The sequence below is a fragment of the Balaenoptera ricei genome, chromosome 8, assembly GCF_028023285.1.
Source record: "Balaenoptera ricei isolate mBalRic1 chromosome 8, mBalRic1.hap2, whole genome shotgun sequence".
Taxonomy (NCBI): domain Eukaryota; kingdom Metazoa; phylum Chordata; class Mammalia; order Artiodactyla; family Balaenopteridae; genus Balaenoptera; species Balaenoptera ricei.
Genome location: NC_082646.1, coordinates 63,084,885 through 63,107,842, shown reverse-complemented (window position 1 = coordinate 63,107,842; position 22,958 = coordinate 63,084,885). Strand labels below are relative to the sequence as shown.

The following is a 22,958-nucleotide window of genomic DNA, read 5'->3' as shown; positions in this document are numbered from 1 at the left end:
TCCTATGACCATTTTCTTAATTGTTTTGTGTTTGTTTTTGTAGGTCCTTTTCTTCTCTTGTGTTTCGCACTTAGAGAAGTTCCTTTAGCATTTGTTGTAGAGCTGGTTTGGTGGTGCTGAATTCTCTTAGCTTTTGCTTGTCTGTAAAGCTTTTGATTTCTCCATCAAATCTAAATGAGATCCTTGCCGGGTAGAGTAATCTTGGTTGTAGGTTCTTCCCTTTCATCACTTTAAGTATATCATGCCACTCCCTTCTGGCTTGCAGAGTTTCTGCTGAGAAATCAGCTGTTAACCTTATGGGAGTTCCCTTGTATGTTATTTGTCGTTTTTCCCTTGCTGCTTTCAATAATTTATCTTTGTCTTTAATTTTTGCCACTTTGATTACTATGTGTCTCGGCGTGTTTCTCCTTGGGTTTATCCTGTATGGGACTCTCTGCGCTTCCTGGACTTGGGTGGCTATTTCCTTTCCCATGTTAGGGAAGTTTTTGACTATAATCTCTTCAAATATTTTCTCTGGTCCTTTCTCTCTCTCTTCTCCTTCTGGGACCCCTATAATGCGAATGTTGTTGCGTTTAATGTTATCCCAGAGGTCTCTTAGGCTGTCTTCATTTCTTTTCATTCTTTTTTCTTTAGTCTGTTCCGCAGCAGTGAATTCCATCATTCTGTCTTCCAGGTCACTTATCCGTTCTTCTGCCTCAGTTATTCTGCTATTGATTCCTTCTAGTGTAGTTTTCATTTCAGTTATTGTATTGGTCATCTCTGTTTGTTTGTTCTTTAATTCTTCTAGGTCTTTGTTAATCATTTCTTGCATCTTCTCAATCTTTGCCTCCATTCTTATTCCAAGGTCCTGGATCATCTTCACTATCATTATTCTGAATTCTTTTTCTGGAAGGTTGCCTATCTCCACTTCATTTAGTTGTTTTTCTGGGGTTTTTTCTTGTTCCTTCATCTGGTACATAGCCCTCTGCCTTTTCATCTTCTCTATCTTTCTGTAACTGTGGTTTTTGGTCCACAGGCTGCAGGATTATAGTTTTTCTTGCTTCTGTTGTCTGCCCTCTGGTGGTTGAGGCTATCTAAGAGGCTTGATGGGAGGCTCTGGTGGTGGGTAGAGCTGACTGTTGCTGTGGCGGTCAGAGCTCAGTCTCCTCCATCTTTAAAAGCCCGCGGCATAGACTCTCCACACCTCCTGAAGATTTGAAGATCAAAGATTAAAAGAATTTTTTTAGTCACCATTTTATTGTGTGGATTCTCAGTTTAGGAGAGTGCCAGAGCTGGGTCTGACTGGGGGCCCCTCCCTCAGAACAACTTCCATCCTCACAGGAACCCACACACACAGTGGGTTCCAAACGTGGGCAGCCCGAGAAGGAGTAGGCTGACGCAGGACAGGGCTGTGCTGGGAGCCTAACCCCGCGCAGGCACACAGATCTGCCCAGGACCAGCTTCCATCCTGTTGACATCCTCTCCCAACTGCTCCTCCCTCGGGAAGTCCTAGAGCTCCCGAAGGACAGGTCCAGACACGTCTACACAGGAGGGTCTTTGAACTGGGCTCTTCCCAAGCCCCTAAGCTCTGATCAGGCCTCGTAGCAGGATCCCACCAGGCTCTCCTCCACCAACCCGCCAGTTCTGCCCTTTCCTGCTTTGGGCGGCATTTCTCCCCCCACCCCAGTGCTGCCTTGTCTCTCTCTCCCACCAGGCCCCAGCCCATCCTCACTGCTCTTCTCTTCTGGGCCCAGGTTTGGGCCTCCAATGGCTCTCCTCCCACCTGCGGGGTGATGTCCACCGCCTGCATGGCAGCTAGCATGTCCCTGCCGCCCTTCTGGGTCAATCTATTGTTTTAATCACAGCCAGAAATGGGACCAGGATAGGGGAAGGCAGGGGAGCTGAAGACCTCTTACCATGAGGTGGTCCACGGCTGCATCCACCTACACTGGCAGGGATGGAAGGATGGATCTCCTGCTCCTCTGTCTGCTCCCCTGACTGTGCCCAACTTCCTCTTTCCTACCCTTTCAAAACCCCACCTGGGGCCCTCCCTCTGCCAGGACCAGCTGCTCCCCCTCTGCCCTGTACCCTGGAGACCATGGGAACTGGTGTTAAGTGCCACACAATGAAATCTGGGAAAGGGGAGAGGACATAGTTGCTCTAGAAGGTGGGAATACAATTTAGAAAAACATAGGTGGAAGGGAGCTTAGTGACCCCCTGGTCCAACTGCCCCATTGTACTGATGGGGACTGGGATTTGCCCAAGGTTCCACAGCCAAGCTGAGACCTATTCCTTAGTCATTAGCCTATCTGATCCCCATAAAACTCTGAACAGGAGGATGGGATTTTTTCTCTGTTACTGAGGGTTGACTCTGGGCCCAAGATAAATAACTTGCTTAAAGTCACACAGCAACACTGTTACCTGATTATCCTAGAGAGGGAAGCCCCAAAGGATTCTGAGAGTTCAGCTCAGGGGATGCTGGAGGTCAGTCTCATGCTCAAAAATAACTCTCACCTTCCCAGGACACCACAGGATCTTATCTGTCGGGCAGTGCTTTTCTTCTCACGGGGCCTCAGTTTTCCTCTCAGGAAAATGGGCACGAGGATGCACACCACTCACTGAGGGGAAGACGTTCTGGACTGTGTCCCAAAGCCCTCGAGAGATCACCAATTCTACCCCAGAAGTTCCAAAGAAGAGAAAGACGGAGCTGTCCTTGGGAGAGTAGGGTGCCATGGTGACAGAAGCCTTGACAACTGGGAGTGGGGAGCCCAGAGGTGACCTCAGGCAGAGTCCTAAGGGAATGAATGGAGGGGAGGAGAGAGGGCGGCTTGGCCTCATCAGCCCCTCTCAGCTGTCAAGAGACCCACTGCCCAGTTTCAGTCACAGAGGGCGGCGGGGGCCAAAACCACAGGACTTCATGGCTCATGCCGGAAGGACCTCCCCACACATGCTGACATGTTCTTCTATTTCTCCTGCTGAGAACAGCAACTGGCAGATAGGGCACTGGACCCAGGAAATGGGTGGTGAGCTCTCAGGGGAGGACACCCATAGTACAGACGGTGATGAAGATGGTGACGAGGAGGGAGAGGCCTGGGGAGGTGGGGAGGTCTCTCCACAAGTGGCAGCATGCTGGGGAAGCATCACAATGCTGAAGGAGCCGGAGAGGGAGAGGAGAGAAGGAGGTGAGAAAACTGGGCCTGCTCCCAGGCAGGAGGCCACCCCAAGTGGCCTGAAGGGAACATCTGCTGTCAAAATGCAGCTGTTTTTGCAGGAAATTTACTGGGGTTGAATATTTTATGCCTGAGAGATACTATCCAGTCATGAATCCACCACACATTTATTGAGTGTCTACTATGTGCCTGACACTGTGTTAGGAGCTGAGGGACGTAAGCCCAGGCCTATCCTCATGGCCTATGGCATCTAGGGGACCACAAATAACTGTGACACAAAGCAGAGGGTGAGAAGTGCTAAGCCCAAGGGAATCAGAATGCTGCAGGAGCTCAGCTGGGAGACATTATCTGAGATCAGAGAAGACTTGGCAAATAAGTACCATTTGAACTGAGACTTAGAGAGGAAGCAGAATGTGGTCATGGAGGAAGAAGTTATGAATGAAATTCTAGGCCCTCTCTGATAGTGTTTTATTTTGCTGTGTTTCATGTTTCTCCGAGGACAGGGCCGATGTCCCTTCCTCGGCTTGGTGGACACAGTGTGAATAGGTATTCAATACAGATTTGTACGTAACTACAGATGACAGAGGTCAGGTGTCCAAGTTCACGTTTCCTGGCAGCATTCCCAGATCTCCCATTCCTCCCTCAAGGGATGCCTGGTGCTCCCTCAACCAGCCCTGTGCCCGAGCAGCTTACCTGCACAAATGGGGCACTGTCTGCTATCCTGGACACCACTGCTTCGGGCCTGGGGTTGCTGGTGTTCTCTTTGGCCTGCCTTTGCTAGCCCCCTCTGTTTTGGCCGAGAGTTTGAGTTGAATACAGGCCTGTGAGAAAGAATAGTTAAAGACCAGCTGTTAGCAAGAGGCCCTCAGGGCTGAAGGAGCCTCAAACCAGGGTGAAAATGTAGATTAGTTGATGTGGAGCCAGCAGCCCTGGGTTGGGGTCCTGGTTTGCTCACTTGATGTGTCAGACTTGAGGGAAGTCATTTAACCTTTGAACATCTGAGAAGAGAGCCTCTATCACTGTCCTCAGGTTTCTTGTTATTATTTTTTTATCAAGACATAATGCATATCCCGTAAAATTCATCCTTTTAAAATATATTATTCAATGGTTTTAGGATATTCACAATGTAACCACGACAACTATCTAATTCCAGAACATTTTTTATCACCCCAAAAAGAGACCCTGAACCCATTCGTAGTCACTCCCCACTCCTCTATCCCCACATACTCTGGCAACCACTAATCTACGTTCTGTCTCTGTGGATCTGTCTATTCTGGAATCATATAACATGTGGTCTTTTGTGACTAACTTATTTCACTTAGCATATTTTCAAGGTTCATCCATGTTGTACCATCAGTACTTCATTCCTTTTTCGTGGCTGAATAATATTCCACCACAGATATACACACATTTTGTTTATTCATCAGTTGATGGACATTTGGGTGGTTTCCACTTTTTGGCTATTATGAATAATGCTGCTATGAGCATTTGTCTATACATTTTTGTGTGAAGATCTGTTAGCAATTATTTGGGGGTATATTCCTAGGAGTGGGATTGCTGGGTTATATGGTAACTCTATGTTTAGCTTTTTGAGGAACTGCCGAACTGTTTGCCAAGATGGCTGCACCATTTTACATTCTCAGCAGCAACATATGGGGGTTCCAATTTCTCCCATCTTTGCCAATGCTTGTTATTGTCTTTTTTGATTACAGCCATCCCAGTGGGTGTGAAGTGATCACTGTGGTTTTGATTTGCATTTCTCTGATGGTTAATGATAGGGAGCATATTTTCACGTGCTTATGGGCCATGTGTATATCTTCTTTGGAGAAGTCTATTCAGATCCTTTGTCCATTTAAAAAATTAGGTTATCTTTTTATGATTGAGTTCTAAGAGATCCTTATATATTCTAGATACAAGCCCCTTGTTGAATATATGATATGCAAATATTTTCTCCCATATTCTGTGAGTTGTCTTTTTATTTTCTCAATGCTGTCCTTTGAAGCAGAAAACGATTTAAATTTTAATGAAGCCCATGAGATACAGTGTACTTGTCTTTAGATCCTGGTTCACTCCAGGACCACGCCTAGCTCCATGCCTGACACCATGTGGGCAAGGACATCTTTTCTCTGCTACCTTCTAGGTCCAGACCATGAGATCAACACCCAGGCACCAGGGTGCTCTCTGGTATAACTGAAACATGAGTGGGGGAAGGACAGGTGCAGAAGGGCAGTAGGTTGGGGGAGGTGATCTGGGTCTTTCAGGTTGACCTACTTACCTTTGGGCTTGCACTTTAGGCCTCTTCGTCCTGCCCACATCTTTCTCTGTGTTTTGTTCGTCTGGTCTGGGCTCTGTGTTAGAAATGCTCATTAAATCTAGCTCACTAACAAAAGGACCTTCACATATGATATTCCTTATTTTGAGAATATTCTTTCTATCCCCCTTCCCTGGTCAATTCTTTCTCGTTCTTCAAGTCTTAGATGAAAAATTCCCATGAGGCAGGATTCTCTCATCTAAATCTCGTCATCCTGTTATGCTTTGCCTTTAAAGTACTTACCACAGTTTTAAGTTTTAGATTTCCTTGTGTGACATGGACGAGTATCTCTCTGTTAGGGTAGGAGCATTGCAATTTTATTTACTGTGGTATCCCTGGCACCTAGCCCAGGGCCTTGCACATAGAGACGTGCAATTAATATCTGTCAAATGAACGGTAACAAAAGCTAGCAACAACCATCTGTCTAGTTATTCAGAACTTATAAAGCACTACGTATAGCATTTACTATATTTTAAAGTGCTTTTGTAGCTCCAGCACCCAGCCTGTAGGGTGCCCCCTACAGGTTAGTTTAGTTAGTTCCCTCCCCAGTCTCTGTCTTTTAAAATGATAACCTACATCCTTCCTTATGCGGTAGGTAGCTTCTGAAATGACTCCCATTGGTTCCTGCCTCCTGATATTCATGCTTCTCCCTTGAGTGTGGACAGGACTTAGTAATTTGCTTCTAATGAACAGAATATGGCAAAAGTGATGGGATGTCACTTCTGTGATTAGGTTACCGACCCCTTTCTTGCTAGCACTCTCTCTCTGGCCCTCTAGCTGGCACACTCTGATGAAGCAAGCTGCCATGTTATGAGATGCTCTATGGAGAGGCTCTCACGGCAAAGGAACTGAGGAAAGCCTCAATCCAACAGCTCTTGAGGAACTGAATCCTACCAACAACCATGTGAGTGAGCTAGGGAGCAGACCCTTCCCAGTTGAGCCTTGAGATGACTGCAGCCTGTGACAGATCCAGAGCCAGAGGACCCAGTTAAGTCACACCTGGATTCCTAACCATGAGAAACTGTGAGATAATATTGTTTTCAGCCACTAAGTTTTGGGGTAGTTTGTTATACAACAATAGATAACAAATGTACCTTATTTCTGCAATGAAATAATACACTCATGATTTCACTAATTCGTTCAGTTCTTTGAAATGACAAATAAACCACTCCTTTTAAAAAAATTTTCCCAATGAAGCAATGAGTGAAACCAAGGGTTTTCACTGAGATTGCTACTTGTTTCCTCTCTCTTGTTGTCTAGAATAATGAAAAGGACAAGAACTCTGGGGTTCAAATCCTGGCTCTGCCACTTATTAGCTGTGTGACTCAGTATGTAACCTCTCTGAACCTCAGATTCTTTTGTAAAATGAGTTTGTTGTGAACATTAAATAGATAAAGTTAGTAAAAGTGCCTGGCAATGTCTGGTGCAAAGTAGGAACTCCAAAATGTTTAATCCTTTCTTCCTCTGTGATGAAACCACATTACTCCCCTACTTTATTTCTCCAATAAGCTCCACATACCACTGTTCCAACTTAATTGCCCTTCTGAGGTGATCACAGAACATTGATACTGCAAGAGGCCTAAATACTATTTGGTTTAATTCTTTCACTTTGAAGATGAGAGATTTGAGGCCCAAAGAGATAAGGACTCTTGGTTCCTTGCTCTTTCAATTACTATACAGTATTTGATTTTTCTTCTGGTAACAAGACGCTGACAGCTGTCTTTTCTCCCATTTGAATTCCCATTTGTGAGCCATCCTTGTGTAGCAACGATGGATTCAGGGAGGAAGCAGGGTGCTGAGGGAAGTAAGGAGCCAGAGGTAGGTCATGGGGCCTCGCCTGTGCTGTCCCGATGACCGGGACCTGGTTCTGCATGGTTGTGTTTTGGGCTTACCACACGGGCTGGAGGTGCCTTGGGGGCAGCTGAAAGCACCATGCAGGCTGAACACCCTGAAGTCCCTGGCTGCAGCTGCTTTAGGATATTCCTGAGCTCTGAAATTTCCTTGGTGGTCCTGCAGGGAAACAGGGAGTACTTGGCTTCATTCAGAACACAGACTCCATTCTGCTCACCCAGGTCAGTGGCATCTAACCAAGAAAGCCAGTTTGATATACAGATGGGGTTAGGCCTAGAATATGTAATTAATTGGAGAACCCAGGCAGGGCCTGTATGCCTGTGAGTGACTTGGAAGCCTTTCTCTTCCAGGAGAAAGAACTGAGAAGTAGCAGAGAGATCTCCATTCTGGCAGCTACGTACGTTTGGGGATCTGGGAAGAATGTCCTCCAGGTGGAAGGATTAGCCAGCCAGGGGTTGGGACCAGACTTCTGAGCATCAGAAGAGCCCTGAGGAGAAGAAAATGGAGAAATATGAAGTACAGACATTCACCACCAGGGGACACTGCCTCCTAGTGCCAGGGATACTCCCAAAGTCAGGACTTCAGCTTAGTTAATGAGTAGTGTATCTGCTATAACTTGTACGAGGCACCTTGGCTTGTGTGTGTACACTCTCTTCCAGCTCTAAGATGTGAGAGTTGGTGATTTTGTGTACTTAGTTCCCCAATGCTAAGGGTTTTGTCGTGATCCTGAAACACCCCGAGACAAAAGAACACAAGCTATTGGAAAAAACAGGGCTATGGGACTGATATCATGTGCAAATTTTTGAAAGCATATATATATATATATATATATATATATATATATATATATATATATATATACTGACACACACATACACATATTGTAAAAAATTTGTACATATGTAAATTGTACATGTATAAAATTGATTCACATAGGTACGAAAATCACTCATCCTTATACACCTTAGTGAGAGAAGCAAATTATACACACATACATATTTCTTTATGTTTAAAAATAGTTCTATTTTGAACTTTTGGGGATATTTTAGTCATTCTTCTCTTTTCATATTGTTTAAATTCCAGTAGGATTTATTTTGTGAACAATTTTGTCCACCTGCAACTAAAATCCTACCAATTTTAGCCACCACTTCTAGCCATCTATAAAAAGATGTGCATATAGATATCACGTCTCTTTCTAGCATCAGTCACTTTATCTAACTATCACAGGCATTTTTATAAACTTTCTGCTTCTAACTCCAGAAATGTCTGTGAGCAATAATCATGCACTAGATCATTTCTACATAGATTTTATTCATGTGGTATGCTACAGTTTCTTAATTCTTTGTCAAAATTCAATTTATCTGTGTCAGTTCATCAGTGGCTTTTTCCTTTTTTATTTTTCCAAATCTCCTTTTTTCCCTTGAATTTAAAAAATTAAAATTTTTTCCTTTATTTTTCAGCTCTGCTTCTATCACAGATTCTTTTATTTATTTTATTATTATTATTATTATTTTTGGCCACACCGCGCAGCTTGCGGGATCTTAGTTCCCGACCAGGGATCGAACCCGGGCTTTGGCAGTGAAACTGCAGAGTCCTAACCACTGGACCCCCAGGGAATTCCCTCACATATTCTTTTATAGGTAAATGTTTTTCTTGTAAAGCATGACTTTGATCTCATTTTGCAAGTTTGAGAAGTAGTATTTTTATTCACATTCACAGTTTACAATTTTCTAATATACCATTACAATCTCATCTTGGACCTAACATTAATTTTAAAATATTTTATTTAATTTTCCAGGTTTTTTTTTTTTTTTTTTTTTTTACCTAGTCTCATAAATTTCAGAGTGAATACTAATAGAAAGGATAACTAGATGGGTGTGTAAAGATGGTTTATTTAATCTTAACTATAAATGAGACTAAGCATCAGGAATTGAGCTTCTGAGCACAGGCTAAGTGGAGTCAGGTGGCCTGGGTTCAAATCCAGTCCAAGACTTATTTGGCAGTGACATGGGACACCCACTACATTTCTCTGTGCTTCTGTTTCCTAACTGAAAAATCAATGATCATGAAAGACCTTACCTCACAGGGTTATAAGCCTTATGTTATGCTTTCACTATAATATACCATTAGAATGACACATTAGAAAAAAGCCTATGGCATTTTATACATCTTAAATTATAAAACTGAGTGCCATCAATTCACTTCCATGTATGAATCCTCTCTTGTAGAAATGTTTCAGGATCTCCTCTCCCTGTGGTTTCAGTGAGGTACCTGCAATGTGTGTCATTCTGCTCTTGCTGTTCAATGCCTGACATTATGGCTCTGGAGTTGCTGACTTCCTTCCTGCTTGATCCCACCATGGTCCTAAAGGTGCAGGGTAATTTAGATGGCCAGAATGGAAAGACTCTAGGAAGCCTTTATTTAGCCTATAATTAAGGAGACCTAATGTCCTAGTTTGCCCAGGACATCCTGCTTTAGGTCTGTTGTCTTGGTATAATTATTAATAGCACTCTTTTTTGCTCTCGAAGTATCTCAGTTTGGATGATAAATTTTATGGTGACCCTATCTACCACTCCCCTCTAAAGGTCATTTATATAATAAACATTTATATTAGAAAGCCTACTTGTTCTAAGCACTGTCCTTGCTGCCAGGAATGCCTATGGAACAAGACAAACAGGTCCCTAATCTCACAGAGCTTCCACTTTACTGAACAGCCAGGGCCACAAAGCTCCGGAACACACTGGGACAGTATCAGAACCTGGCAGAGCACGAAGAACTGCCTCCTTTGATCCTTTTGCATTTTCAGCCCTTCCCATGACGGAAGAGTGAATCTCAGACTAAGAGTAAATCTCAGGCTTTACTTTGTCTCGGCGCTCTGGGTCTCTCCCACGGCTGTGCTACGAAAGCATCTCCTCCTCCTCTGCTCCAACTCCATTTTCTCTTCCCAAAGCTCGGTCTCTTGTTTGTTTCAGTAACCTCAACAGAAGTGACACCTGTGAGGTTCACTCTTGGGAATCAAAATTCTTTTGGTTCTGTCAAGTGTTTGAAGCTTCTGAAAAATGTACTGTGTGCACAGGAAGCGCTGTGGTGTAATGGCAGGAGGGCTGGTTCCAGTCCTTACGCTGCTCTGACTCACTGTGTCAATTAAAATATGTACATTTCCCTATCTGAGATATAAAATGAGGTGCTTGGGGCTTGATGATCTCTAAGTATTTTTTCATCTCTAGAACTCTGTGACTCTAGCCTTGTGTGACTACATCTTCAGATTTGTTTGTGAGTGAATTATGGTGGAGCGTACTGGCTTGGAAAGATGAATGGAGACATAAGTGACAAGAAAGCAGGAGGAGTCAGAATAGGCTTAGGAAGAAGAAAAAATAACTAGAAAACTGGCTAAGAAAAGAGGAGGTCAATTCACCAGATACCTATCCATCTATACCTATACACAGTCAGAAACCCACACATCTTCTCTTAGGAGGATATGTGTATTGTACAGGGAGAGAAAGCAGGGGAACAAATGAAATTGCAGAGCACATATCGAAGAATGCAGCCGGCTGTGCTAGCCAGGTGGGCCAGGGGACAACAATGACAGAGGGACTCTGTAAGTGAGTCCTGGGGCTTTCAGGTGCTGGAAGGAAAAGTCTGATGAAAGCTATAGTCCCCAGGAACCTAGAAATAAAGTAGGAGATGAAGTTTGAATCCCAAAAGAATTTCATTAGGGCTACAGAACAAATGGTCCAACAGCTTTGTGTACACCGTATCAAAGGCTCACTTACTTGACTCTTCCATGTGTGAAAGAGAAGAAGAGTTCACGCCTACCTGTAAGAAAGGGCAGCAAGCCCATTTATGTTCGTATTTGAATGTATGTGTGTGGATGTGTGTCTATCCCTCAATCAAGCACCAGCTTCCTAACCAGAAACTGAAAAGGGTGGGAAAATGTTAAGTCCTTGCTCCACCATGGTACATACCTGGCTCAGCCCCGAGCTCACAGGGGCTGAGGGACCCACCACAGGGTCATCTAAGGTGTCCAGAGAGGAACACACCCACAGGAAGGCCAGGCCAAAGGACTGATGATGTGTGAAGGGTTGGGAGCAGGTCAGGTGAAGTTGATCCCATGACTCACCTGAGGCTGGAGCCAGGAAGTCATCTCAAGGAGAAAAGAGAAAGAAAATGAGGGAGAAAGGAAACACATGAATGGGAGGGAGAGATGACGAGGTCAATACTGAGGAGAGGAAAGAAAGGACTGGGACTACATAGAGTAAACTCCACCCCAAGGAAGAATGGAGGCCGTTCCTCCCCCAGGCCCGGGTGCTCAGGGTTTGGCAGTGCCACGCAGGCCAGTCAGGGCCCTCTCAGACCCAGTGCCTTGCCTTCCTACCATCACTCCTCTGTCACAGTTCCACACTGTTCCCAGCGTGAGTGCTTCCTCAGTCTACACCTCGCCAGGGACCTTATCAATATCTTGTTTTAACAGGGGGTATCTGTAGGTTGGGGTTTGGGGTGACCACTTGCCCAGTGGATTAGCTGAGCTACATCTACCCTTCCTGGACCAAGAGACCTCAACCTCCCTCACAGCACTAAACGCCCTACACAATGGCTCACAGGATCACATACTGGTACTACAAACCCTTCTCATCTTCAATTCCCAGCACTCTCTAGTAGTACCTCATCTCTCCCACCTCGTATCCCACATCACTCCTCTTTCACAACATTACAAATGCCTCCAATTTAAACTCAGACAAATCCTTACTAGACTCTAGTCCCTAGAGGCCAGGAATCAGATCTTATGTTTCTTGTACCATGCCCAGTGAACACAGAGATCTGCATAGAACAGGACTCAAGAAACACTGTACGCTACATAACTATAACCATCATATAGCCTTCCCACTTACAGAAACATTTATCCTTCTCTCACACTCATACACATTTATACAAACACACTAATCACAAATGTGGGTTCTACATCTGGCTTCATTGAATCACATGTTATGTGTAAATATAAATCATAGCTCATAAATGTCACCAACTGTCATGTATTGTCATCACAGGGAACTCACACACAGACATACCACACAGTGGTTCACTCATTCACTACACTATCCCTCCCACAGATGTAAGTAAGCCCCTGCATAGGCTCCCTCCCACAATATACACCTTCCAGCTTGTACAGCCCTCTATAGTCCTGCGTCTCTCTTTCTCATCATCACTCTCTCCCCTTCCTGCTTTTGCCCTCCTTACCATCTTTAAACATGCAGTTCCCTGAGCGGTCCTCCTTACCATCTTTAAACATGCGGTTCCCTGAGCGGTTTTTCCCTGCTTTGAATCAGCCAGGGACATTAGCATGGCTGCAGGGAGCAGGGTAACGAAAGGTCTGTCCAGGGACCAGGAAGAACGACCCACATCAATTTGCGGGAAAGCACGGCCACAGTTACCTGGGGACAAAAGGTTGTGAGAAAATTAAGGGTGATGGGATGACAGGGGATCCCCTGACTGCACACAAGGGAATTGGTGGGAAGAGGACACTCCTCCATTCTAGAGCTAGATGGAAGCCCAGAGAGGTCGAGCAACACGGTGAGCCAGTAACTGAAGTGGGACGAGACCTCAGCCCACTAAGTGAAGGCTCACCGTGTTCCTCCCAGCCAGAAACCTTTCCCTGACCCAAGAGACTCGCTGCTTCCCTGTCCTCTGGCTCTGGTGGGCAGTGCTAAACTCTGTCTCTCTTTTTTTTTTTTTTTTAAAGAAAGTGTTTCCTTTTATTCACCATCTCTAACATGTCCAGACCATTCCAGTTGAAAACAGATCACTACCCTTTCTCAGCTACTTAGTAACCAAGAGCAGTGAATAAAATCCACACAAAAGGTCAGAAAAATTCACCACATTACTATCAAATCAGAACACCTGATTATTGTCAGATTATTTTAAAAGACTGATCAGAAATAAAATATCACAAATGAGGTCTTTTATTTGTCGCCATTAAAAGTCTGATTTTTAAACAGATTCCTGGACTGGTGGCTCATATCCATCAGCTCGTTCAACTTTAGCACCTGTCTCGTCCCCAGTAGCTTTTCCAGAACTACTACCTTCACCATGTAGCTCCATGAGTTTTCCCAATTCAAACTTGGGCTTCTTCAGCATTTTTACTTTTCTAACAAAGACATCATGGAGTGGATAAATAGATTGGCAGGCCTTTTCTATGTCTTTTCCAATGCTGTCTGGAATCAATTTATTGACTACCTCTTTCAAGTCATTTGTCTGCACCTCTCGGGTCATGATTTCCATCATCTTCTTGCGGATCTGGCGGACCTGCTGGTGCTGGGCATAAGAGGTCTTCCGAATCTGATTGTTGCGTTTTTTAGTAAAACCCACACAGAAGAGACGAAGCAAATATCCATCGGTAGTCTTGACATCAACGTGAGCTTCAATCATGGTCTGCCATTTTTTGACCATGGAGCACATTTTGTCACGGGTAAGATCCATGCCATGGAAATTAGTCAGGCAGTTTTTGCCCTGAACATCCTCAGTAATAAGCTTGAATTTTCTAAATGCAACTTCATCATTCTGCAGATCAGCAAGGCTCACTTCAAACACACGACCCTTGAGGCCATCAGATGCGATTTTGGTTCCTTGAGTTCTCGTGACTAGTGTTTTCCCAATATTTCTTATATTGAACATAGCTGGTGCTTTCACATCATACCAATCTTTCTTAGAAAATGGGTCAACCACTTTCTTCTTGGCTCCCTTTTTACCGCCTTTCGTAAGGCGCTTGTTCTTTCCGACCGCCATAGTGCTGCTCCTAGAGCCAAAAGGCTCTGTCTCTCTTAAATCCTTGCTAGGGAGCCTGACATGTCTCTGTCCTAATGGAGCTGAGGCCAATGGTCTTTGTCAATTCTCTATTCCAGAGAATTCTAAGGCCAACCTTCTCAACACATAAACTCCTATGGAGCCTTCCTGGATGAGCCTGCACAGTTCATCCCCAAGCAGCCTCCTGACACTGATATCTATTTATTTATTTTAAATTAAATTTTATTTTTTTACTGGCTGTGCTACAAGGCATGTGGGATCTCAGTTCCCCAACCAGGGATCGAACCCATGCCCCCTGCAGTGGAAGCATGGGGTCTTAACCACTGGACTGCCAGGGAAGTCCCCTGACACTGATAGTTAAAGGTATATACAGATTCTATTTGTTGACATTTTAATTTATGTTTGTTAATGTTCTAAGGCTTCACCAAGACCACTCAGATCAAAGCAAGGCAGGTATGTTGTGTAATTAAAGGAGTGGCATTCATAGGGTTCGCCAACACCACATACCTGCCCCAAGGGCAAGGGCCACATCTCCCCTTCACACCAGGTAGGGCTTGTTCCATGAAGGCTGCTCAACAAGACTGAATTGAGACACGTTGCTGTAGCATTCGGAAGGGAATGGTACTCCTGTGTTCTCCCACAGAGATTCCTAGGCCCCGGAGAACTCACTCACCCACATCAATGTAGCCAATGGGCACTGCCCTCTCCACCTGTAGCTCTACTTTCAGTTGCCCACTCTTGTCCTGAGGGCAGCTGAGCCAAGGTCGCCTCTGACTGGCTGGGTTCAGCAAGTTCTCCACTGGATATCTGGGATCCTAAGTCAGAGAGAGGAGAAAATCAAGAACCTCACTGAGCCCAAGGAAAAAAGGATGCCCATGAATGAGGGATCCCTACACTCCTAAACCTTTCCAGGATCCTAATGTGATAGAAAAGGCACTAGACAGGAGTCCATCTATCACATACCAAGGGATTTACAGACATTGTTTACTTCTCCTTCAATTTCTAGACCACCTCATTTAATCCTCATAACAACTTTAGGTGGTTACTATTATTGCTTCTTAGTTAACAGATCAACAAACAGAAGCTTAGGTTCAGAAACTTACCCAAGGCCACAAGACCAAATAACCAACCAAAGTCGGAACTCCCAGGTGTCTGAATTCAGAGCTCTTAAGCACCACTGGTTGGTTCCAGACTGGTTCCAGAACCCCCTGTATGTCAAAATCCGTGGATGCTCAAGTCTCTTACATAAAATGGCTTAGTATTTGCATAAAACCTATGCACATCTTCCCATATACTTTAATCATCTCTAGATTACTTATAATACCTACTACAATGTAAATGCTATGTTGTAAATATAGCATAGTTGTAAATACGGTATCAACACTATGTAAATAGTTGCCAACATGCGGTAAATTCAAGTTTTGCTTTTTGGAGCTTTCTGGAATTTTTTTTCCCCTTGAATATTTTTGATTTGTGGTTGGTTGAATCTGGGGATTTGGAACCCATACATTTGGAGGGCTGACTGTATTTCTTTTCATTTATAAGGTGCTTTCGCAGATATTTATCTTCAAAGTAACCCTATGAGATAAGAAAGGCAAAGATTTTTTACAACTGATGGTTAGAAAGTAATTTGTTCAAAGACAACAATATCGAAACTGAGATAAAAATTCCCAGTTCCAACCCAAAGTCAGGTGTTGTTTGGTGGAAAGCCCTGAGCAAACTACTTTCTCGCTCTGGATCTGAATTTCTTCATAATTAAAGGGGGGAGACTAGACTCATGGTTTTCAATCTTATTTTTTGTTTTAGCAGTAAAACCCTTCCTTTTAACTGAAATCTTACACTAAAGATTGTTTATTTTTTCAAAAATAAATATTTTCAATAATATTTTGAAAATAATTATTGACATTATTATTATCAAATAATTTAAAAATTTTTCAAAAATAAAACAGAGGGCTTCCCTGGTGGCGCAGTGGTTAAGAATCCGCCTGCCAATGCAGGGGACACAGGTTCAAGCCCTGGTCCAGGAAGATCCCACATGCTGCGGAGCAATGAAGCCCGTGCACCACAACTACTGAGCCTGCGCTCTAGAGCCCAAGAGCCACAACTACTGAAGCCCGTGCGCCTAGAGCCTGTGCTCCGCAACAAGAGAAGCCGCCGCAATGAGAAGCCCGCACACCCCAACGAAGAGTAGCCCCCGCTTGCCACAACTAGAGAAAACCCGCGCACAGCAACGAAGATCTGACGCAGCCAAAAATAAATAAATTAAATAAAAGCAGAGCTCTGGTTAAAGCACAGGTTGGGAGGCCTGGAGACATAACTGTGACCCCTCCCTTCAACTTCTGGAAATGGATCCCCAAGAGTATAGTTTGAAAACCACAATATTAGAAGATAGCTAATGTCCTCTAGCATTTTATAAGGCCGAGTCCATGAAGAAAACCATTTAGGCTGACCATGTAGGTAAGGAGGATAACAATAATTTTTATTTTCTTCACTTAGGAGTTGACATAGTAGTTCCTAAAGACTCTCTAAGGGTCTTTCTGAGATGTGTGGGGATGTTTTTGACAGTCATAATGACTAGGAAGCATTGTTGCCATTAGGGTCTGCAGGCCATGGATGCTAAATATCCCACCATGCATATGATATTGTTATAAAATGCAGACTTCTACCCAAAATGTCAACGGCACCCCTTGAGAAAGACTAGGGTAACAGAAGAGGAAGTGTGGGGAGAAGGGGGAGATGGATAGAGAGATGACAGTGGAGGAAAGCGTGGGATCAGTCCTGGGCCCAGGGCCCAGCATCTAGCACTAACCAGGATAATCGAGATTTCCTGAAAGTGGACTTTTAGGGAGGAGGCCGAGATCACCTTTAATGGTGGTGATGTTATTCTCATAGGTCACGGATGACCTTGAGTATCCTGCTCTCAATGACAGAGTGACTAAATTGCCCTTCTGGGGTCCCTGGTATAGACTTTGGGCCAATAGCTTTGCCAGCTGCCTCCAAACAAGGGTGGAAACCTGAGGTTGTTTCCTTCTTTACCTTTAATTCCTGGGAACACTTCTTTTATGCATCCTGCCTTGCTCTGGGAACAACCTAAAGGCAAGAGCTGTGTTTCACTCCTTTGACTTTGAACTCCCAAAGAAGGGACAATGTCTCTTCTGTTGGATTGGGAGTTTTCTGAAAGTGGAGCCAGGTCTCCTATTTTTTTTTCAATCTTTTCAGTCACCAAGAAAAAAATCATGCCTGCTAATTAATATACCTGAGAGGAAAATGATACCACATGGCTAATCGTCACAGGAGCCACGGTGGACCCAGCAGCTGTCCAAGTACAAGGCAAAATGCTTTCTCCTGGGATTTTTTCTGTCACCACTTTGGCGCTGCCTATGTTTTGGTCCCGTCAGCTTCCAGAAGAGAAGGAATCCTCATGTTACTCCTAAAGAAGAGAATAAAAGGAAAATAAACAAGCCGTGGCTCTTTCTCTGGTAATAGGAGTTATTTACATCAGTCAGTCACTATTTCTGATGACCATGATGGGGCTAGTGGGGTGGTGATCAGGGAGCAGATCTGGACCAGCTGATGAGATTCCAACAAACACGAAACAACTGGAAGGTGATAGAGCAGCAAGTACAAGAAAAAAATATATTAACATGTTGATGTTGGATTTATATGTAGATGAGCTCCCAAGAGCATGAACTGTGCCTTAAATCATTCATCTTTATATCCCTAGAGTCCAGCACATAGTAAAGATGTGCAACACATGTTCAACTAAATATGGGATACAAGTCTCTTGGTTTTTTTCTTCCCATAAAATGAATCTTCCTAAATTAGCTTTTCATTAAGTTACTCCTCTACTACAAATCTTCAATGGCTTGCTGACATATGAAAATCCCTTGCTACATGGCAGGTACTTAATAAATATTAATTCAGCTTGGCCCCTCAAAGCATCTACGACATAGATCTGTCCATTTCCTGCTTCATCTCCTGTTATTCCTTTCATCAGAGGATGTGTTTTACCCATCACTGTTTTGTTTATTTATTTAATCTTAAAAGTTCATGTGGGAATTTGTATTTTGTCTTTTGCTAAACTTTTTATGGAAAATTTAAAATATATGCAAAAACATATATATATTAGTATAATGAACTCTCATGCATCCATCACCTAGATTCAACAATTCCTTGGGGTTTTAAAGCCGTCTGAATGTCTTTAGGTGGGATCTCTCTCCAAACATTTATACTGTGCCCTTTTCACTCATGTTTATGACTCACTTGGTCCCTGAAAATGAGTCCATGACCCCCGATATACTCCTGGCCATAATGGTCTTGTCTCCTTCCTGCCAAAAAAATTTTTTCCCACCTCCAAGACTTTGTTCATGCCATTGCCTCTGCTTGGCATACTCTTTCTCTCTCCCATTGTCAAATCTAATGCATCTTTGATGCTCAAATGTCACCTCTACTCTGCTCAGTGCTCAAAGTGATAGCTCCATCTTCTCAATTCTGTATTACAATGATTTGCGTCTTTTGTCCCTTTACCAACTGTAAGCTCTTTGAGGACAGGTTTCATTTTTGATTTATTTCTGTATCCTCAGTGTAAGAGGGAGAAACATAGAGTTCCAGATTAACAAATGTCCATAAATGACATTTATGAACATGATTGAATGACCATAAAAATTAAGCTCCAAAAGGTCAGCCATCTTGGAATGCTCAGAGTGAGGTAGACTGCTGTGACAGCAGTAACCAAAATCTGAGTGAACACCATCTAAAGGTCACAGGTTATATTCAAGATGGTGCCAAGGCTTCAAAGAGAGAAGATGGCAGGGTGAGTCCTGAGTCACCTCCTAGGCCTCTAGATGAATTAGAGCTGATTATTCCCACTATAGGAACTCACTGAACATTCAACAATTTTTCCTACTCTCTCCCAGATATTGGAGATACTCCACAATCTCTCATAACTAACGTACAGATGTCTGACTTAGTCAGCCCCAAAACTACACTCTAGGCTTGGGGACCCTGAAGCTGTCAATCTTGGATATTTCATTTAGTTAATATTTGGAGGAGGGGTGTCTAGTAGGTACCAGGCACTGTACTAAGTTACGTAGTGGTGAATAAGACATACACAATCTTTTTCATGAAGATGACTTCATGAAACTGCTTGTTGTTCTCCAAGGATTAAGTGCTTTCTGACCTCCCTGCCCTTGTATATGCTGTTGTTCTTGTGTTTTTTGGCAATAGCTTATTTACCCTGTGTGTCTCCCCGCTAAGTAGTGAGCTCTTTGAGGATATGGATTTTTGTCATGCTCATCATCTCCCACACCTCGGAGAGATGCTGGAACACAGTAGGCATAAATAAATAGCCATTGAAAAGAGTAGTTTAGGGGCTTCCCTGGATCAGTGGTTAAGAATCCGCCTGCCAATGCAGGGGACATGGGTTCGAGCCCTGGTCCGGGAAGATCCCACATGCCACGGAGCAACTAAGCCCATGCACCACAACTACTGAGCCTGCGCTCTAGAGCCCACGAGCCACAACTACTGAGCCTGTGTGCCACAACTACTGAAGCCCGCGCGCCTAGAGCCCGTGCTCCACAACAAGAGAAGCCACCGCAGTGAGAAGCCTGCGCACAGCAATGAAGAGTAGCCCCCGCTCGCTGCAACTAGAGAAAGCCCATGCAGCAACGAAGACCCAATGCAGCCAAAAATAAATAAAATAAATTAAAAAAAAAAAGAGTAGTTTATTAAGTCAACATAATTCTAATCAGAATTCCAGCAGAAGTTGCTGGCAATCACGACAAAGTCATCAACCAATAAAGGGCCACGAATTGCTAAGACAATTCTAAAAAGACAGATCAAAGAGGTGGAGACCAACTCTGAAAAGAATTACAAAGTACAGTATTTCAACATATGGCCTATAGAAACAAGCAAATAGATTCCAGAAACAGACTCATATAAATGGGAATTTACAACCTGTTAAGTTGATTGTAAGATAGAGCACGATTTTGCCAGAAAAAGATGAAGTAATAAATGGTGTTCAGAAAACTGGTTCACACCTAGAGGGATGGGATAGGGAGGGTAGGAGGGAGGCTCAAGAGGGAGGGGATATGGGGATATATGTATACATATAGCTGATTCACTTTGCTATACAGCAGAAACTAACACAACATTGCAAAGCAGTTATACACCAATAAAGATGTAAAAAAAAAAAGAAAAAAAGAAAACCGGTTCACAATGTGAAGAAAAGTAAAAGCAGATTCCTACCTCATAACATATTTTTAAAATTTTACTCAAATGGATCAAAGATGGAAATATGAAAAATAAGGTAACACAAACAAGGTTAAAATACAAACGAATGACTGAAAGATATTTGTAACACATATAAACTTGGATAGTATTCAGAAGTACTTTTATTTTATTTTATTTTTGTAAAGAGGATTCGGGGACTTCCCTGGTGGCACAGTGGTTAAGAATCTGCCTTCCAATGCAGGGGACACGGGTTCCATCCCTGGTCAGGGAACTAGATCCCACACGCATGCTGCAACTAAGAGTTCACATGCCACAACTAAGGAGTCCGTGAGCTGCAAACAAGGAGCCTGCCTGCTGCAACTAAGACCCAGAGCAACCTAAGAAAATAAAAATTTTTTTAATTAAAAAAAAAAATTAAAATAAAGAGGATTCAATAAAATAATTTATGTAAATACAAAGGACAGTGCCTGACACTTAGTAAGCTCTAATAAATATCTGTGACTAACCTTACCTTATAGATAATATTATTAGGAATGCTTTGATAATATGGAATTAGCTGAGTTGAATTGGGGAAAGGAGTTGTGAGAATGTTCCCTGAAGCTCAAAAGTTGACAGTCCTGGTTAGGAGGCAGCGGGTTGGAAATGAGTTAGGAAGCTGTAAGTCGGGGTGCAGCATAGTGAATAAGGTATACAGGACGAGGGTAAAGGTAGGAGCTGGGGACGCAGAGTGTGGGCATAGGAAAGAGTACGGAGCTGTGTGAAGTGGATCCTGAGGCGTGAGAGCCTAAGAAGCAGTTTGGGGGCCGTGCAAGTCCCGCAAGGCTCTTCAGCTCTCAGCTTCGGGAGCCTAAGCCGCTACTTCCACGGCTCCTCGGAATGCGCTGTTCTGTCCACTTCCTTGATGGTCACCCTTCCTCCCTTTCGTCCATTCCCCGCCCCATCGACAACCCCAACGACCCTCATCCGGGATAATGGACCTCGAAGAGCCACCGCTGCCTCAGATCCTGGGCCACAAACCCATTCTCCCGCCAATTCTGCTCTCTGACCTCCGCCTTCTGACCCGAAGCGCCACTCTTCCGCCTCCCGAAGTCCGTGAATTCGTTTTGGGGCCTCAAGAAGCCGCTGTTTCCGGAAAGTGACTCCCACCGAGGTAAGAAGGTATGTGCTATTGCCAGGAAAATACATTCGGGTGGTTTATGTATATTTCACTCGTTCCAATCTCCTCTAGAGAGAACGGAATTTAAACTTCCGGGTCAGCTTCCATGCGTTCTAGGAAATGTAGTTCTTAGTCTCCACGCTTCACTCCTGTTGCCCAGAGTGAGGGAGCGTCGCGAAAGTAGACGGTTTAGGGACCCTTCTCTTTGGCTCTCCAAAGGGGGAAATTGGTGAAATATTTGCACTGAAAATAATACAAGGCCGATTTCTCATTTTCCAAGAACGCTCCCCCGCGGAATGTTAGAAGTGTACGGAATCCGTCCCTCCTTGACCTTTAAGTGAGTAGCAGGTAGATGGTCTCTTAGTTCGCCTCAGGTCTCCGCCTATCTTGCTGTCCCGCCCCCTCTGCCGGAGCCCGCACCGCCGATTGGCTAGGAGCACTTGAGCGGCGGAAGCAGCTGGCTCGCGCGGGGCCTGCGGGGAGGGGGGAGAGCTGTGAAGATGGCGGCGGTGGTGGAGGTGGAGGTTGGAGCAGGTGCTGCCGGGGAACGGGAGTTGGATGAGGTAAGAAGAGTTGAGAGTCGAGGAGAGGAGAGACCCAACCTGAAACTGAAGGGAAGGGAGGGGAGGTATCGGAAGTGGGGGTCCTAGGAGAGATGGAATCCTGAGAGGGAAGGAGCCAACGGGGGACGGGTGCGGGGAGGGGGAAATCTGAGGTACCCTGGACTCCAGGACTCAGGGACTCGGAGGCGGTGTGGGGCAGAAGACTTGCAGTAACCTCAAGGGTGGAGATGGAGGACAGGGAGAGAAGCCAGAGGGGTTGGGGTGTTAAGATTTGGGATTATTAGGTGGGGGTCCTGGGAGGATTAGAGGGCCGCCAGGTAGCTTGAGTTGGAGGGGCGTGGGCTCCTGCAAGGGAAAGCCGGGTTTTACTGAGGGAAGAGACTGTCTAGGTTTGCAGTGGGGCTGGGGACGCGGACCACGGAAGAGTGCTATCTACTAGTATTAGAGCTTCGGGTTATGTTTACGTAAGAGCTCTTTACATTCTAGAACTTTGTACATAATGTGGGCTCAGTAAAGTTTTGGTCATCGAATGATAGAATGAATGGATGAATGGACAACTGTATACCGGAATTCTTCCATTCACTCACTTAACAAACATCAAGTATCCCCTTTGTGCCGAGTCCTGGGCTAAGTGCTAGGGACCTTCCCATTGAAGAGTCCACAGTATGGTGGTGGGAGACGCACAAGAAGACTAGTCATTGCATCAGAGGTATAATGGTGGCACTGAGAAGAGGGGACCAATTCAGTTTGGGCTAGGGAAGGCTTCCCAGAGGAGATGAGTCTTAACGGATAAGTGATTCTCTCTCCCTCTCTCTCTCTCTCTTTCTCTCTCTCTCTCTCTCTTTCTCTCTCTCTCTCCCTCTCTCCCCCCCTCCTTCAACCTCTCCCTCCCCCTCCCC

The 22,958-nt window shown here is 44.4% G+C and overlaps 3 protein-coding genes across 4 annotated transcripts in view; 1 reads left to right on the top strand and 2 right to left on the bottom strand.

Moving 5' to 3' along the window:
• XNDC1N (XRCC1 N-terminal domain containing 1, N-terminal like) overlaps nt 1-17,491 on the bottom strand; it is a gene marked incomplete at its 5' end in the record, with an annotated part of 40,773 nt that extends 23,282 nt beyond the window's left edge. The window contains 12 exon segments of the mRNA XM_059929490.1: nt 2,068-2,094; nt 2,096-2,137; nt 3,025-3,140; nt 3,846-3,970; nt 5,425-5,497; nt 7,298-7,470; nt 7,713-7,798; nt 11,277-11,455; nt 12,586-12,624; nt 12,627-12,740; nt 14,783-14,924; nt 17,366-17,491. Of these exon segments, the coding sequence (XP_059785473.1) occupies nt 2,068-2,094; nt 2,096-2,137; nt 3,025-3,140; nt 3,846-3,970; nt 5,425-5,497; nt 7,298-7,470; nt 7,713-7,798; nt 11,277-11,455; nt 12,586-12,624; nt 12,627-12,740; nt 14,783-14,924; nt 17,366-17,491 (1,242 nt within the window).
• On the bottom strand, nt 13,246-14,124 carry LOC132369805 (small ribosomal subunit protein eS1). Its single transcript, XM_059929488.1, has one exon. The coding sequence runs from the start codon at nt 14,089-14,091 to the stop codon at nt 13,297-13,299; it is 795 nt and encodes a 264-aa protein (XP_059785471.1). The 5' UTR covers nt 14,092-14,124; the 3' UTR covers nt 13,246-13,296.
• Nucleotides 17,492-21,980: 4,489 nt separating the features above from the next.
• The window catches only part of RNF121 (ring finger protein 121), an 84,938-nt gene continuing 83,960 nt past the window's right edge, over nt 21,981-22,958 (top strand). For both annotated transcript variants that reach the window (XM_059930902.1, XM_059930901.1), the window contains exon 1: nt 21,981-22,059. In XM_059930902.1, the coding sequence (XP_059786885.1) occupies nt 22,055-22,059 (5 nt within the window). In that variant the 5' untranslated portion in view covers nt 21,981-22,054. The remainder of the gene's footprint in view (nt 22,060-22,958) is intronic.